At 36.1% G+C, this 17,298-nt stretch overlaps 1 protein-coding gene across 1 annotated transcript in view; it reads left to right on the forward strand.

Moving 5' to 3' along the window:
• ZNF385D (zinc finger protein 385D) overlaps positions 1–3,713 on the forward strand; it is a 356,739-nt gene extending 353,026 nt beyond the window's left edge. Inside the window, exons 7-8 of the mRNA XM_044679406.1 lie at positions 574–675; positions 3,277–3,713. Of these exons, the coding sequence (XP_044535341.1) occupies positions 574–675; positions 3,277–3,510 (336 nt within the window). The 3' untranslated portion in view covers positions 3,511–3,713. The remainder of the gene's footprint in view (positions 1–573; positions 676–3,276) is intronic.
• The last annotated feature ends 13,585 nt before the right edge of the window (positions 3,714–17,298 follow it).

The raw sequence follows: 17,298 nt of genomic DNA on the forward strand, positions 1-17,298 counted from the left end.
TAACCATAGGGTCAAGATTGGGGAGGGAAAGATATAAGGCCAGAACAATATAGATGGTGTAGAATTACAGAGAGAATTTGACCAAGTGAAGGTTACAAAGTGTGAATGGATTTGAGAAGATTGATTGAGTGGGAGAGAATGAAGATTAGGACATTTGAGAAGACATTTCTGACTTGAAGACTTTGAAATTTGAATAAATTTGGGTTATAGAGAGTCCTGCAGTAGCCAGAGCCAAGCCAAATGGTAGGATTGAGAACATAGTTTTAGAGGAGAGAGACCTTGGCATGAACTTAGATATGACCACTTAAGGGTAAGGCAATTACTGTACCTCTCTAGAGATCAGTATCCTCATATTTAGGAGCCCTAAGCAGAAAATAATCAAGTACCCCTATAACTCTAAATCCTATGAATGATGATTCTATGAGTGCTGTAGGATTTGAGGAGTTCAAGTAAACTTAATTAATATCAGAAGTTTCAACAGGTATCTTGAAATTTTCTGGGATGGAAGTCAAATTTTCAAGGATTCCTATTGTAAAGTTTTAAAATTTGATTTCCTTTTTTTATATTCAACAGCACATCAGCAGTAGAAGGCACAAAGACAGAGCTGCTGGTAAACCCCCCAAACCTAAATACAGTCCCTACAACAAACTTCAAAAGGGAACACATCCACTTGGGGTGAGTACATTTTTCAATTCCCTTCAAATATGTTGGACTTGAAAATGGTTTTTCACTTAAAAATGAGTTGATAAAACCCTGAGTGACAATATTTGAGATAATGGCTGCATCCACAAAGCAGAGATGTGTTTGATCTATTCAATAAACAATTGAGTCAACTCAGTCTGGGGAAATTACCAGTATCTAAACTAATCTTTTGCCATTGCATAGATGCAGCTGTTAGCCCTAACTGTTCATGTATCTTTTCACTGAACTCCCTCTTTGTCAGTACGTCTAGAAAGAAAAAAGAAAGCAATAAAGAGAGGACAGTATGGTTCACTTACTGCATATTTCTAGTATTGATTTCAAAGGCAAAACCCTCTTGGAAACAAAGGGTAGGAAAAGCAAAACACCTCAGCTGTTTATTTGAGGGACTAATGAGTAATACAGACAAGTCAAAGTAAACCAGGATATTTTAAGCCTGAGTAGCTTGGGAGTCTCAATCCAATCAATATTTTGATTTGAGAATATTTTTTCTCTTTGCATTTTGGTAATTCTATAAGTTTCCACCTTTTCACTTTGTGAGTTTTACCTTTGCAAAATGTACCATGTGTCTATATATATATGTATACACACATATATGTAAAGATAGTTAAATTGCTATACTGCAATTTAGATATATAACATATACATATATATATAATTAATTGATTTGAGACACCAAAGACAAATGCAAACCAGAATAGATAACATAGTAGTGTAGAAATTTCCATGGTGAAAAAGAGAAATTGATTACCTATTTACATGTATATATTTTATTTTATTTTATTAAAATTTAATTTAAAAGAACAACTTTATACATACATACATACATACATACATACATATATATACATATATATATATATGCTAGGTAAATACTCATATGGGTTGCTGTTGATTTCATCATTATATTAGGATTCCTGGCTCTATCATACCTTTATACTTAGACAAATTAAATATTTCCTAGAGGTGAAGAGTACTTTTTTGGGTTTTAATATTAATTTCAAACACTTAAAATTATTTTCATTGTTTTGCTAATTCCATAATGGGAATTCATATTCAGTTAGAGCTTCCACTTTACTATTGCTTCTGGCAGAAGGTCCAAGGTAGTGATTTAGTTTGATACTGGGCTGGGTGAATACAGCTGTTATTTGAAATGATGAAGAAACAAGAATGTTTTAAATTGTTAGAGGTAAGATCTTTCATTTTAAAGGCAGTTTTTGTTTTTCTCATTTTTATTTCCTCCCATGTGTTCAAATGGCAGTGACATTCTCTGAGGCCCAGTTGACAGGATTAGATTGTCAGATGACAGCTGTCTGTCTGAGGAATAATGAATCTCTCCCCTCCTTCTCATTTTATTTTGTTTGTTCTGAGTCTCTCTGGGTAATTTACATTAAATGTGCTCCTCATAAAGATTTTGATATGCCTATCACTGTCTCATTTTTATTTCCCATCCTTTGCAGTCCTATTAGGATCATAGCTCTGGAAATGGAAAGTGCCATCAAAGAAACCATCTAGGCTAAATACCACCCCCTTTTTGCAGATGAGGAAACTGAGGCTCAGTGAAATGAATAGGAACAATGGTCTAGAATTGGACAGGACCTCAGAGTTTATCTTGTTCAAACCCCTCATTTTATTGAATTGAGATTCAGAAATGTTTAGTTTGGATTTCACACACTGTGAGTTGCAAGGGCTCTCACAGGCCATCTAAGCCAACTCTTACATTTTACAGATAAAGGAAATGAGACCTAGAAAGGTTGAATAACTTTCAAGATCGTGCTGATGGTAAATGGCAGAGTCAAGGTTCTGTGACTCTAAGTGATGTCACTCATTTCACTCTCTAAGTTTGGCATATTTCACTGTGCATTTATTAACCAGTTACTGTCTTTGGCAAATGGAAGGTTTTCTGGTTAAGCTTCTACTGAGAATGTACTCACATGAGTGCATGAATGGGTGGGGAGGGAAGGGAACCCATTTATAAATTGCTCACAATGTTACAAGCTAAGTTCTGGGACACAAAACGAGAAAGTTAGTTCCATAGTCCTCAGAAACTTAAATTCCCAAAGAAGATGGCAACACATACAACATTCACACTCTCTCTCTCTCTCTCTCTCTCTCTCTCTCTCTCTCTCTCTCTCTCTTTCTTTCTCTCTCTCTCTGTCTCTCTCTTTCTCTCTCTCTCTCTCTCTTTCTCTCTCTGTCTATCTCTCTGTCTCTCTCTGTCTCTGTCTCTGTCTCTCTCTCTCTCTCTCTCTCTCTCTCTCTCTCTCTCTCTCTCTCACACACACACACACACACACACACACACATACACACACACGCCTCTTAATAGATTTACTAGTCATCAGCCAGTTTTCCTTTGAAAAGATAATTGAAACTGCTTAGTTCTTTGCATATATATATATATATATATATATATATATATATATATATTTGAAGTATAACTCTAGCTTTCTTAGGAATTGTCCTTTGGAATTCTAAAGCTGTCTAAATTAGAGCCAATTGGGGGAAAATAAAAGAAAACGTGTCCCTAAATTCCATTCTGTTTCTCTCCCACCTTCTTTTGCCTTTCTCTTACAGGTAAAATTAGTATTTTCTAAGGAACCTTCTAAGCCATTGGCTCCACGGATCCTCCCAAACCCATTGGCGGCTGCAGCGGCTGCCGCTGCCGTGGCAGTGAACTCACCCTTCAGTCTCAGAACAGCCCCTGCCGCCACCCTCTTCCAGCCATCTGCACTTCCTCCAGCACTCCTCCGGCCTGCTCCAGGGCCCATACGGACCACCCATACTCCTGTGCTGTTTGCTCCTTACTGAACTCCAACGAGGAGTCATTGTACTGCAATAATTTTTTTTCAAAAAACAAAGAAAACAAAAAAAAATGAACTATGCAGTGTTTATTTATAGTTTAAAGTCTATCTGAAGAGCCAGGACTTTTGATAGTGAATTGAAAAGATTCTAAAGGGGATGGGAGGGAGGGGAAGGGGCAGCATTTTCTCCACATAAGAGCATTCCTCTTGAATATTGACTGTTTTAGAAGTGATCTCCAGCATTGACTTGTAGTGATATCTAGAACTTATGAGACCTTTGTGACCGTGCTTTTGGGCACCTATTTCCCCTGCATTGTCTTTCCTGCTTTATGAAACAACTATACATTTGTCTAAGGGCATTAACTGGTTCCAATGTATATTTAGTACTTTATTCTGTAGACTCACGAGAAGAAGAATGAGAAGAAGCAGCAACACTGTGAATAGTAGCCCCCTTACTGATCCTCCTGCCATGTCAGCAGTTACTGGGTATTTATCAGAACAAAATTAGATGCAGTAGTTGTCTTGTAAAACAGTAGCCATGTCTCAATTTAATGCCTTTAGGTTTATCACCGAATTGCAAAAGGTAGAACAGCCAGCCAGATCATGCAAGTAGCCAAAACAATGGACACCAATGATGCTGTTGGAGAGGTCTTCCCAATCAATAATCTTCCTCTCCTGCTCAACTGAGACAGATGCAGTATTCAGAGTTGGATGTTGTAGAGCAGAGTTATGCTTTGAGGTAACCCTTCCCCTGGGGAAAAAAATCCGAAAAGAAGAAAAGTCATTTATTGCAATATTGCCAGTCCCCAGAAACAACAGATATCCATGTCTGAGAATGTGGATAGGTACGCACTGGGGGAAAATACATACCATGGGTACAGACAAAATAGATGATGGCAGGCAGCCGACCTGCTCAGTTTCTGTGAGCTGGGGATGGCCATAACCTTGAGCTATAGTGAGTGCCAAGATAAGTGCTGAGTCAAAAATCCATGGTCATCCCTACCTCATAAAAAAGGGAGCATATTATACCTCTGCAACACACCCCCTTTATATCATGCCAGTGGCACCGTGTGTCTAGGTAGAATGCTTTCGTTTGGAGTACAACAGTAGAAATAAACTTAATGGATTCTTTTTTAGATCTCCTACTGACATGATATAAATGTTTACTGTATATGTGAAAGATAGTAGCAACAAGAAAAAATGCAAATGAGTTAACTGCACACCATGGATAAGGAGTAGAGAAAAACATCTGGAAGGTCCTACTGGACCGTTTGTTCTATCATGGACTTTTGCAGATTGGAAGCCTTATGTGATCACGCTAAGGCTTTGAAGGGTTGGCAGTGTCCCTTTAAAATAAGATTTATCAGGGGTATATATAAGTAAATATATATATTGTATATATGTTAGAAAGATTAAGAAAAATAACTTATAAACAGAAAAATCTACTATATGAAATAAATATATAACCATCCAACTTCACACTTTATCATCAAAGTGGTAAATAGTACATGGCATCAAAAACAGCTTTGCCTTTGATTTGTGATCAAGGGGATTGCCTTTTGCCCACAGAGAGCCAAAAGGTATTCACCTGATGGAGGACGATGCAGCTGCATTGCTCCATAGCTGAGAGACATGCCACTCTTACACTTAGAACAAGAATAAAACCACCATTTAGGTTTAAGGAAAAAAAAATATTTTTGAAAAGATTTTGTAAAGGCTATTATTTAATGAGGAAGGGACAGGAAGGCACACCTATGACCTTCCCAAAACTGCTTTTAGTAACAAATAAAAATAAAATAAAGGAAATTAGCAGCAATTTGAAAAATAGTAAGAATTCATGATAAAAGAATACTTTTGAACTTCAGATGTTTCATGTTTGACTGTCGCCATATTTAAAAACACCCACTACAGGTTCAGTGCTCACAGCTGAGCATGGTCTTGAGCTTTCTCATCCACAATCTAGCCATAGTTCGTGGTGCTCATCTCTTTAAAAATTGTATGCTTAAATATATACATATATGTGTGTATGTACATATGTATGTATATATGTGTATATACACACAGGTCTTTGTGTATATACACATGTATTAAGCAAAAGAAGAAAAATGTGTTTTGTGTATTTTGTGGGGCAAGGAACTCAGAAGACTCACATGGGTATTTATTTAAATTATCTCTTCAGATTGTTGTTTTAACTGTTGTTTATTTTTACGTCTCCCGATATTTGGTCTCAATGGTTTGTCCCATTTTTACCTACAATCAAATTTGTGGCCCATCTGTTTAGCCAATGAAGAAGTGACTCAGAGTGGTTTGGGAGCCCTCTGCATGCTAATACTGTTTGACCATCGAGAGGAAGATGAGATATTGCCTGCCCATAGAATGGCCAGATGTGACTAAACAGTCCATCCAGCAGGTTCTTTAGAGTCTTGACTTGGGTTCAGTCTTTTCATTAGGCAAAATATTGTGGTTTTCACAAGTCAACCAATGTTATCCTTCGAAAACCAAAACATTTTACCTATAAGGAGGAAATAAAACAAAGGTGAACACTTCCTTGGAATCAAAGATGAAGAATAGAAAGCCGATATATAGCAACACGCCATGAATTTTCCCATAATTCTCCAATTTCACAGGAGTTGACACTTCTTGCTCCTTAGCAAGGAAGGCCTGTGTTATATGGGTTATTTTAGGGACATGAGGGAAAGGTCCCTGAAAGCAAACAGTATCATGTGCAAACCCATCCAAATCCTATGCGGTGTCTGAATCTCTTTCGCCTCCAAGCTCTGTGGAACAGTTTTGGTTCAAATGGCCTCTCTTAAGTTTGACCTGTAAACATCGATTGTCTCTTACTACCTAATAAAGGATGAAGCCTAATTATTAGGTCTTATAGTGATTTTCTATTATTTTGTTTTATTTGTGTTTTTTTTACCCAGCCTCTAACTATTTGAGAGTAAACATCAGCCATTCAAATGCAGACATTTATGAAATACTGTTTCAGAAGAGAGTATGGATAGTTTGAGTGTGTCAGCAATGAGGCTACAATTCTCTTGAGATAGCCTGATGCTTCAGATCCAATTTCCACCCCATGGCAGAAGAAGAAAAAAAATGGGTATACAGAGCATCTCTAATTTCATCTGAAATGAATATAAATGTACAAAAAGAGCCAAAAGTTTTTGGAAGAAGAGGTATATTCTTTTTTTTATTTTGCTACATTTAAATACAAAATCAATGGGAAACAGTTTCTGCGGGGTGGGGGGAAGGCTGATACTAGAGATGTTTTGCAAAGAAATAAATGTTGCAATATGACCAATTGTTTCTCAGAATGGCATGAGACTTTCACATGTGACTTTTTTTTCTTGTGGAAGAAACTATTGTGTCCTATTGATGACTTAACCTACTTTCTTGGAAGAATCACTAACTCTCAGAGTCTTTGGATTTCCAGACACTGGTTATAATAACATACCAATATATTTAGCAGAGGCATGTTCTGGGTTCTTGAAAGATTCTACCTGTTTTGCTCCTCATGAATTATTTAGAAATAGAAGCATCCCCGTGCAATGGAAAGGGCCTTATATCTGGATTCTGAGGATATGAGTTCAAGGGAGATCACCCTGCAGTTTCCTTTTTGAACGTTTTTAGAAATATTTTCAAATTAGTGAGGGTAAAAGATTGGCAAGACTGAAGTTCTTCAATGCACTAATGGGTCCATGTCACCATTAAAGTGGGTATTCCCTCAAATGATCAAAGTTGGCAGCACATCCATGTCTAAGCATGCTATGCAACTCTTAATACTTCATGGGACTAGAGTAATAAAAGAAAGAGACTTACTTGATAAACAGGATAGTTGAAAATATAATAGTCCTGATCTGTGGATTCCAGATACAGAATCAATATATAGGAAAGGGGGCAATAAATGTCAGATTTAGCTCAATCAATTCTTAGAAAGAAGCATCTTTGTGATTCTGAACCTGTATATAGGAAACCAGATAGTTCAGGATATTGAGTGCTGAGAATGTAGTCAGGAATATCTGAGTTCAAATGCAGCCTCAGACACTTAGTAGCTATGTGACCCTGGGCAACTCAATTAACTTCTGATTGCCTTGGAGGCAACTAGATTACTCAGTGGATAGAGTACTGTGTCTGAATTCAGGAAGACTTGTGTTCAAATCTGATCTCAGATACTAACTGTGTCACCTTGGAGAAGTCACTTAACCTCTCTTTGTCTTAATCCATTGGAAAAGGAAATGACAAACCACTCCAATATTTTTTCTAAGAAAAATCTATGCTCAATACTAGGGTGCTATTGTTCAATGGGTCAAAAATATTTGGATATAGCTGAACAACAACCTGTATAGAATTTTTACTTTACAAGATAGACCATGTTATTGGAAGAAAGCTCACGTGGTCATGTTATCCAAGCTACTGGCTTTAATGAAGACTCAGCACCAGGATAGGATTATTTAATACAAGAAATAAATTAGATGGATTTATATTGATAGTATTCCATTTGTGAATTCTACAGAACTAAGAAAGAAAATATTGTAGGGATGAATGAATTCTTTATGGGACAGGTGCCCACTGGCAGGTCATAGTCATGGGAGAAATCCTAGAGTTTTCAATTATCTTGTAGTTTGCTGACTGTAAGTTCTAAGCTTTTTTCTAAAGTTAATTGGCAAAGGAATAGCCTTATTATCATCTAGAATGAAGAATTATGACAGAAAAGCAGGTATTGCAGCTTTAAATATTTTATATATTTCTGGTTTGCAAGTACTACCAAGTTTATTAAATGCAGTGGAGTTCTATGGATGGTCTGTGATATCGACTCTCAAAGTTGGGCTTTAAAAAGTCGATATCCAAGCATAAGAGGTCAAAACATTGACATTCTTCTGGGGCTTCAGAGTTCACAAATTTTCATTCTTTAAAATTCAATTTTCATCAGAGAAATCAAGAGAATATGCCTGCGACATGTTGGGTGAACACCGTGTGCGTAATTTAGGAGGGCACAAGAGTTCATTGTCTTTAATGAACATCACTTTGCAAAATCATAAGCCCAGTAGAATATTTTGAGTAGTTAATCAATAAACATTTATTAATCAGCTGCCAGGCTTAGGCACCTATCTGTGTGTTGGGGATTCAAAGAAAAGCAGAATCCTTACTCTCAGAGAGCTTACTGTCTAATTGGATAGACAACATGGAAGCAATTATGTACAAACAAGTTATATGGAGGATCATTTGGAAATATCAACAGAGGGAAGACATTATCATTAAGGAATCATCAAAAATACTTCTTCTAGAAGACGGAATTTTAGCTGGAGTTGAAGGAAGCCAGGAAGTCAGCAGAGAGGAGAATGAAAAACATGGAGGACAGCCAGGGAAAATGTCTAGAGTTTGGAAAGAGAATCATTAAGTTAGAACTAGATGGGTCAGATGTTATCTATATCCAAGGCTGGCAGATAACCCAGGTGATTAAAAAAAGATAATGACATTTAGGAAAGAAAAAGATATTAGATCAGTGATTTCCCTGATATAAGAAGCTAAGTCCTTGGTGAGGAAAATCTTTCTGCCAGAGTAGATCAATACCTTCTCTACAACTTGTAGTCTTAGAGTTGTCTAGAACCCTGAGAGATTAGCTGATTTGCCCAGAGTCACAGCAGGAATGACTCATAGGCAAAATTTAATACCCAGGATTCGTTGAGTTGGAGCCTGGCTTTATTCACTTTACCACACTTCTACTTTTACATCATTTGGAGTAAAAATAAAAGGTGTGACTAAAGAAATAGTATTTTCTTAAGTGACTCCATATGCTGGTTCTGAAGACTTAAAGATGTTTAAATCAATTGAAGCAACTTCCAAATAAGCTTAGAGCTTCCCATAATGACTGCTTTGACAAATATTCAATAACAATCAAAGTATTTCTTAGTCCTCTCCAATGTGCCAGGCCCTCTGTTGCTAGGTGACAAAAGGAAAATCCATTTGAAAAAGGAGTGATATATAGGTTAACAATACATCTTCTCCCTTTACACGGTCAAGAATTACTTTTGTCATCCATCACTAACTCAGCCATTTACTAAATTAGAGCTGATAGTCCTCTCACTTGGGGGCTATCTCTCCACTTCCCATCCCCACTGAGAATGGACACTTACAGCATTTCTTAGGGCTTAGAAAGTATTGGAAATTACTTGAAATTCTGGAAACATTTTTAATGGACTGAGAAGAAATGAACTCCCTGAATGAAAGTATCTGATTGTTAAGTGAGTTGACTCTGGAAAAGAACTGAATGGATTTGTTATTAAGAAAAGCCTTATGGCCAAGTGATCTAAAGACAAAATCCAGAATTGAATGCAAAGTGTATCAAGTGCTGAGTTCCTGGTTCTGCTCCTCATTTCTGCTAAGAAACTGGGGCCAATCCCCTTGGTGTTTAGGTCTTTTTTTTGTCACATGGGTACAGCCAGGATACCTTGCGTTGAGAGAATATGATACAAAAAAATTTCAATTAGAGAATGCTTAGTTGAATATAAAAACTAGACCATGCATCTATATGGATTCTATTAAACTTTTCTTTCAACAGCTTTTGAAGTTTATATTTCTAGCATTTTAATATTCCTACTACTCTTGATCTTTCAGGAAACTAAAAGAAAAGTATTGTAAATTAATAGAGCTGTGACTTCATATACTTTATTTTTCCTGAATGATTCTGAAAATAGTTTTAAAGCACAAATCAACCTTCAAAAACTGACCACCTCCAAAGCAAAAAGACCCTATTTATTCTAGAGCCAATAAACGGGGGAATAATTGACAAAAAACTAATTAGAATCATTTTTGCATGGCTCTCTCAACTCTAATTAGGTCAAAGAAATTTAAAGTCAGAGGACCTGTATTCAAATCCTGATTCTTCTTCTAACTAAATATATTGACTTTGGGAAAGTCATTTAAATTCTCTAGGTCTCATTTTCCTTGTTTGTAAAATCAAAGGGTCAGTGAGCCCTTTAAGATCTCTCTAAACTCTACATATATGATCTTATGGTCCATCAGTAAGCATAAATGCCCATGATTTTCAAATGTATATTTGTAATTCACATGTCATCCAATATTCAGATGATTGGATATTATTATTCCCCAGAATGGCAGCCCGTAGAAAGTTGCAGAGGTTTTACGTTAATTAAAAAATAATTACTCATGACAATAGAATTATAATCAGGACCCTAATTAATTAACTAATGAATGTGCCCTATTTACTGATATCAATCCAAACTCATCTTTGTTTTGTGGTTTTGTTGGCATTTTTGTTGGGTTTATTAGGCAATGAATCCTAATATGATATCAATATCTAACACACTACTGTCATATGAGGTCCCAATTATCAAAGATAAATTCAGAAACTTAGAGATTTTAAGACTAAAAGTACCTATTTTACAGTTTTTGAAGATGTCTGGCATCCTTCCACACTTAGCAAAGACAAATTTCCCTGTTACTATGCAAAATGTCTATAGTGGATATTGGAGTTTCAGAGATAGGAGGAACTGGGTTCCAACCCAGACCTCTGACATATACTAACCGTGTGATACTGTCATTTTATTTGTCTAGCCAATTCTCTAAGATGTTTTTTATTCTCAAATTCCATATGCCAATGAAATCCATCTCCAGGAGTAGAAGGAGTAGAAGAAGTCATTTGATTATTTTTATTTAGTTATTTTATTTTTATGCTAATGCTATGGATTAGACAAGCATATTTTAATAGATGTAATGAGATTTTTAAGCCTAATTGTTATCCCCATTCCTATAAAGTCTTCTTGGTTCTTTTGGAGAATTTTAGTCAATTAGAAATACTTGTTTATATTCCTTTGGGAAAAGAGAATATTCTCATTTCAACCAATCAGTGGACATTCATTTGCAGGAATGCAGGAATGCAGGAATTGCAGAAAACTCTGGAATCTTTTCCCCTGAATAATTTCAACAAGAACCTCTTCAACATTCAACAGGCCTATATATCTTCCTTTTGTCCATCTATCTTATCGTTTCATTCAACTCCATCACCATAAGTAACATTTGGGTTAATTATGCCAAGTATAGACAGTCTACCAATAGACTTTGAAGGTTAGGACAAAGGGTAAGGATGATTGTCCTTAAAATGCACACATTTTAATATTTCAATAACAATTTTATCATAGTATCTTCCATCACACTGTCACTCAAATGGTTTTGACTATATAGGATTTATCCTACTCTCTCCAAGTAAAATGTTAGATCCAAAGATTGGAACTGGTTCACTTCATCAAAATTATCATTTGTTGTTTTCATTACTACCATACACTACATCCCCTCCATCTGAATTGCCACATTATTGATAACATTTATAATTTTAAAGTATAATATAGTGTTTCTATCTAATGATGTAGACAAAACAATTGAGAGGGATCATATCTGCTTTATTTTTCAGCCTGAGTTAATCTAGTTGAGCATATGTACGGGTATAGGTAGAAGGATAAATAAAATAGATTTCTTTCTTTAAACTTCTTTTCAATGGAAAAAGGGGAAAACTAAGATTATCATGTTATAAAGTTGTTTTTTTTTTACTTCCACACCTTGGGAACTTCCCTCTCTATATGTCCTACATGATTAAGGACACTGAATTTGTCTAAGTGAATGTAGCTCTCATGTTTCCAGGAAATTGGTCTGTTTATATTTTCATACAATGATGCTCAAAAATCTCATAAAACAAAATTGTCATTTTCTTCTCTCCCATGGATGATGGATCAACTTCAGGAGTTCTCTTCCCATCTTTTTCTTTCAACTTAATGAGGGGAAAATCTCTCTCTGTGTGTGAGTGTATGTGTATATCTGTGCTATAATATTGGTTCTAGATCGTCTAAACCTAGTTCTAGGCATTTCTGATTCTTTTGCCTTGTCTGTAATATTTTCTCATCATGAAAAAGAACACATAACCTACCATAACAATTACTTGGAGAGCCAATTAAATCTCATTGAATCACAGGTCATGAATTTCTGGACTGTTTCTCCAAAGAAATGTGTTGTTTGATGGGGGGAGGGAGGAAGTAAATTATTTTTATTTCACTCAGCATTGAATGGATGCATATTCCATTGTCTAAAAAGTCAAAAACAAAAACAATCACCACCCTCAAACCAAATGTTACTTTGCAGTCTTATGAGGGAATACTGTGGGTAACTTCAATATTACTGGGTTTAGAGAAAGGGGAGGAAGACTGACTGGATAGGGATAACAGACTGGACTAACAAACTGGGGAAACACAAACCCCACCAAAGAACAAGAAATGGGAGATTATGGACTGGCAGTTGATACCAACTGCCAACACAGATCCACCTAGCCTGGGAGTCTGTGAAACTAAGAAGTGAGTAGACTGGGACCAAAGATTTATAAAGACAGATTTAATAAAGACTATAAGGTTAAAGAAGATGGGAGAGGTCACACATAACTTAAAACACTAAGGATCAAACTCAGGGTTAAAAGTTGAGGATCTGGGAAATCCCTACACTACTCTAAATAAGCAGCTAAGACACAAAGGACAAATGGAATCTCATGGAGATGATCTGATGGTCTTGATCTGATATAGTGCAAATATACTCCAAGAGCACAGGAACCAGCTGAATAACTCTTCAGAGGAAAGCATGGAGACTGACTTTGTCTACCAAGCAAGTCAGAAATCTCAACCTCTACTCCTTGATCCTGCTAGTTGTAAGGTCTCATGTTTTGCTTAGAGATTCCCAAATCCACAGGTCTCTCAGGACAGTGGTTTTCCCCAACTCCTTCAAAACCCCCAACTGCCTTTTTGAGAGTCCCTTGTGTTCAGTTGGAATCTCAGCTCCTGTCTGTCTTTCTAAGCTTCCAAAATGCTTCAAACCTATTTCTCTCTTACAGCAGTAACTCAGTACCTTCTAGAATGCCATCAGCCAAAGTCCATCTCCTGCAGCTGTTGGAAATATCCAATTGCACCTCTTAGCTCATGTTTTTCATAGAATTTACTTGTTCTTATCAAGACAGGTTTAATGCATTCTACTGTTGGTTAATCTGCAGGGAAATTCTCCCTCCAATTCATCATTACAACACTCATCTATAGCATGAAGTTTTTACACCCTTTTATTTTTCAATAATAAAAGCTAGAAGAGAGTTGGCTTGGCACCATCATTTTTGGTAAATATGTGTACGTGCATGTGTGTGTATGTGTGTTTGTGTACATGGAACCTATCTCTTCAACATCTGACCTATGGTAATGGCCCTGGGAATGGGGCCGCAGAGTTCTTCTCCTACATTATTAGAGCTGCAAGGATTTTATTGAGGTGGCTTATGAATATTTCAATCTGCAAAACCACACTTGTAGTAGCTTCAGCTTTGAATATAAAAGACAAGGCTCTCTTCCTTGGCCTTTCCCTCTCTTCTGTCTCTGAATTAAATGTGTTCCATAAAGAAATGAATGGTAAAGTTGATCAGTACATTGTATCTCCTGAACACGTTTAGACATTACATCCTCACCCATATATAGGTACACAACTGAACATCGGATGAAGAATGAGAAAAGAAAGGAAAGAAACCAGAGGAAAAACATTGTTAATGGCACTGCAGTCCTTTCCTCATCAAGGAATTCCACAAGTGTAAATGAACAGATAGTATTAACAACCTGACAAAGCTAACTGCACCCTCTGAAAAGAAATATAGGTACAGAATGCTCAAATAGATAAAATCAAATCTTGCTGATTTTTTTTCCTCTTTGAGAATTGTGATTTACTGGTGTGTAGGACTCTTGGATTAAAAAATTCCCCCTCCATTTCAGACCAGCAATTTGTGACTTATTCTCTTAGAGAGTTACCTTGGGCACAGAGAATTTAAAAGATTTGCCCATAAAGTATTAGAGACTGAAAAGGAAATTAGTCCATTTGAGTTTTTATCCTTCTTATCTTGCTCACTAGGATCATGAAATGATATGAGATCCAGTTTGGCCTGGCTCCAAAGACAGTCTACCAATCCACTAAGCCATGGAGTCTCTCACATTGCTGATTTTTTTGATTGCTAATTAACTCATGGTTGGGGGAGAGCTGATTACCATTAGTCCTAGTGAATTCCTCATTCTGGGCTTGGAGATAAACTCAAGAAGCAAAAGATGTTAATAGGACATAAGTGCTTATGCATACTAGCAAAGGACAAAGTAAAGAACGTGTGATTGACTGCATGGCTGTGGTCTCAGAGCCAGCCTAGATAAATTCCTTGAGTTTCATCCTCAAGGCAGCCATTGTTTAATTCATTCTTTTCTGTCACAGCACCCTCGTGAACCCACTAATCTTTGTTAGGGGTAGGTAGAATCACAGGATCTTGAAATATTAAATCAACCCAAAACCTGCAACAGGCTGTGTGATATAGACAACACAGCCCAGGACTGGTTTTTAGAAAGACATATATCAGATAGTTATAAATTGGTTGGGTAATCCAGAGAAAGTTATTTAAATTTTTAAGTTGTTAAGTGAAACTCTCTAAGATTATAAATTGTGAATCTTCATGGGTACAAAGAATTTCCTCCCTAGACATTATTTATGTTAATGAAATCACAGGACTCAAAAATAACAACAAAATACCCCCAAAGATAGCTTGTGTCCAGATTACTTAATTAGCATTATTAATTATGGTCCATGGTCCATGGGTATAATTCTATACAATTCAATATAAAAGTCAAAAGAAGGAGCAACTAGATGGCTAGTAGATTGAGAGCCAGGCCCAGAGGAGAAATTCTGGGTTCATATTTGATCTCACATACTTCCTAGCTGTGTGACTCTGGGCAAGTCACAAACCCAATTGCCTAGCCCTTACCACTCTTTTGCCTTGAAGATAAGGGTTAGAAAAACTGAAAAGAATTCACTGACCATAAAGTTTTTGATTACTCTAAATTTTGTGATCAAAAAAACAACCTTACATTATTGAATAAGCCAGTGACAACATGAAAATATATCCTCAAAGATGAAAATAAATACAAAACCAGTCAATCTCTGAAGTGGGGAAAACAATAAACAAATTCATCCATTATTTTTCTACTAATACATCTCAAAGGAAAAAAAATGTTAGCCGTACTTATTTTCTGTAAAACCAGAAATAAAATAATTAATTTAGTATTGGCAGAGGTTTACTTAAATAGGGTAAGGAGGGTCAAATCATTTCTCATAGTTCTAAACATTTAGAGGTATCTTCAGATTTGTTTACTTAGTTTCTGGTACATATGACTTTTGAAATTTGAACCATCATTTATTGATATGATTTAATAGCATAACATCAAGGTCCTACAAAATAAACCATGCTTTAAACAAATCTGTGGTATAAACAAATGGCCTGGTATTTTAAAGCATGAATGCAATTACTTGTAGGCTTGCTAATTGTTTTTCCTTGCTAGAGACGTTGTCCAGCAATATTTTCACTTGGCTTACATTTTCCATTTATTTATTTGTATAGGGACCAGGTTAATTAATATTCTCTTGTCTTGAAACCCATGTCTTTCTAGTCTTTGAATTTTTAGAAATATGCATCAGGAATTTTAGGTCTAGTGTTGTCATTAATGAATGAATGAATGGGAAACCATTTCTTAAGAACTCACCATGTCAAACATATGATAATTGTTCAAGATACAAGTATACAAGAATAAGCCCATCACTCTCCAAAATTCTATTGTTAAAAATACTCTTTAGAGTTCTACTCATAATCATTATTTTGCCAATATTTTATTCTAGTTACTCATTCAAATTCTATTCTATTGAATAATGAAAAATATGAACGTGTAAAAATCAAAACATGGAAAAGGACAAACTTTTCAAAATACTAGTAGTAGAAATTTCTAATTACAGGGCCATCCATCAAAAGGTATCTAGTTTCTATATTGTCTAATAACACTGTTAGCTTCATTAATTTTGGTCCGTTGTCCAACCATGATTCTATCCATGTGAAATCTGCCTTCACGGATGCAGATGACAACTCTTCTACCATGAGTTCTTATCCATCTCAATTAACTTTTTCTCCACCTTCTCCCATGAATCCCTTATAGAAAATTTACTTTCCCCTTTAAAAAAAATACAATTTTCTTTTTTTTTTCTTTTAGTATTTTGGTAATACTTGTGTACCATTCAAGTTGTCAATTTAATGGTGAGATTAAAATGTCTTACCCATTCCATTTCCACTTTGTTGTTTTCTGTACTTGTTTGTCAATGATTTCCTTTTCCAATCACCATTCAAATATTGCTGTAGGAATCACATTCAATTGATCAATGCCTTTCTCTCCTTTCCCCCCTCCCTCTCTCTATCTCTCTGCCTCTCTCTGTCCCCTTCTGCCTCTGTCTATCTGTCTCTCCTCTGCCTATTACCTAATTCTAAATTCCTTTCACCCTGCTTTCAATATACATCACACTGGCAATATGAAACCTAACTGATTGATGTCATAAGAGCCATCATCTATTCACCAGCTATAATTATCTCAATGAATTCCTCATCAGCAATCAGGCATCATAGAATTCAAAGAGATTTTGAGACATTCTTCCCTTCTCCTTAGCCCCATCATTTCCCATCCTCTTTCTTTGAGGGACAACCACACCCTAACGAAGGTGAAGTAGCATTTTTCTATAGAATTAAGAGTCTGAAAATTAGGATAGAGAAAAATATCGTACTGTTTGCCTTATTTGAGAAAGAAAGATCTGGACATCATGCGAAGCAACATTTCTTTCACTTTCCACCACAGAAATCCTGTCCAAAGATTAGATAATAAAGGGATTAGTGAGGAGGAAATATATTGCCCAAAGG

This window comes from Gracilinanus agilis, chromosome 5 (assembly GCF_016433145.1).
Source record: "Gracilinanus agilis isolate LMUSP501 chromosome 5, AgileGrace, whole genome shotgun sequence".
NCBI classification, from domain to species: domain Eukaryota; kingdom Metazoa; phylum Chordata; class Mammalia; order Didelphimorphia; family Didelphidae; genus Gracilinanus; species Gracilinanus agilis.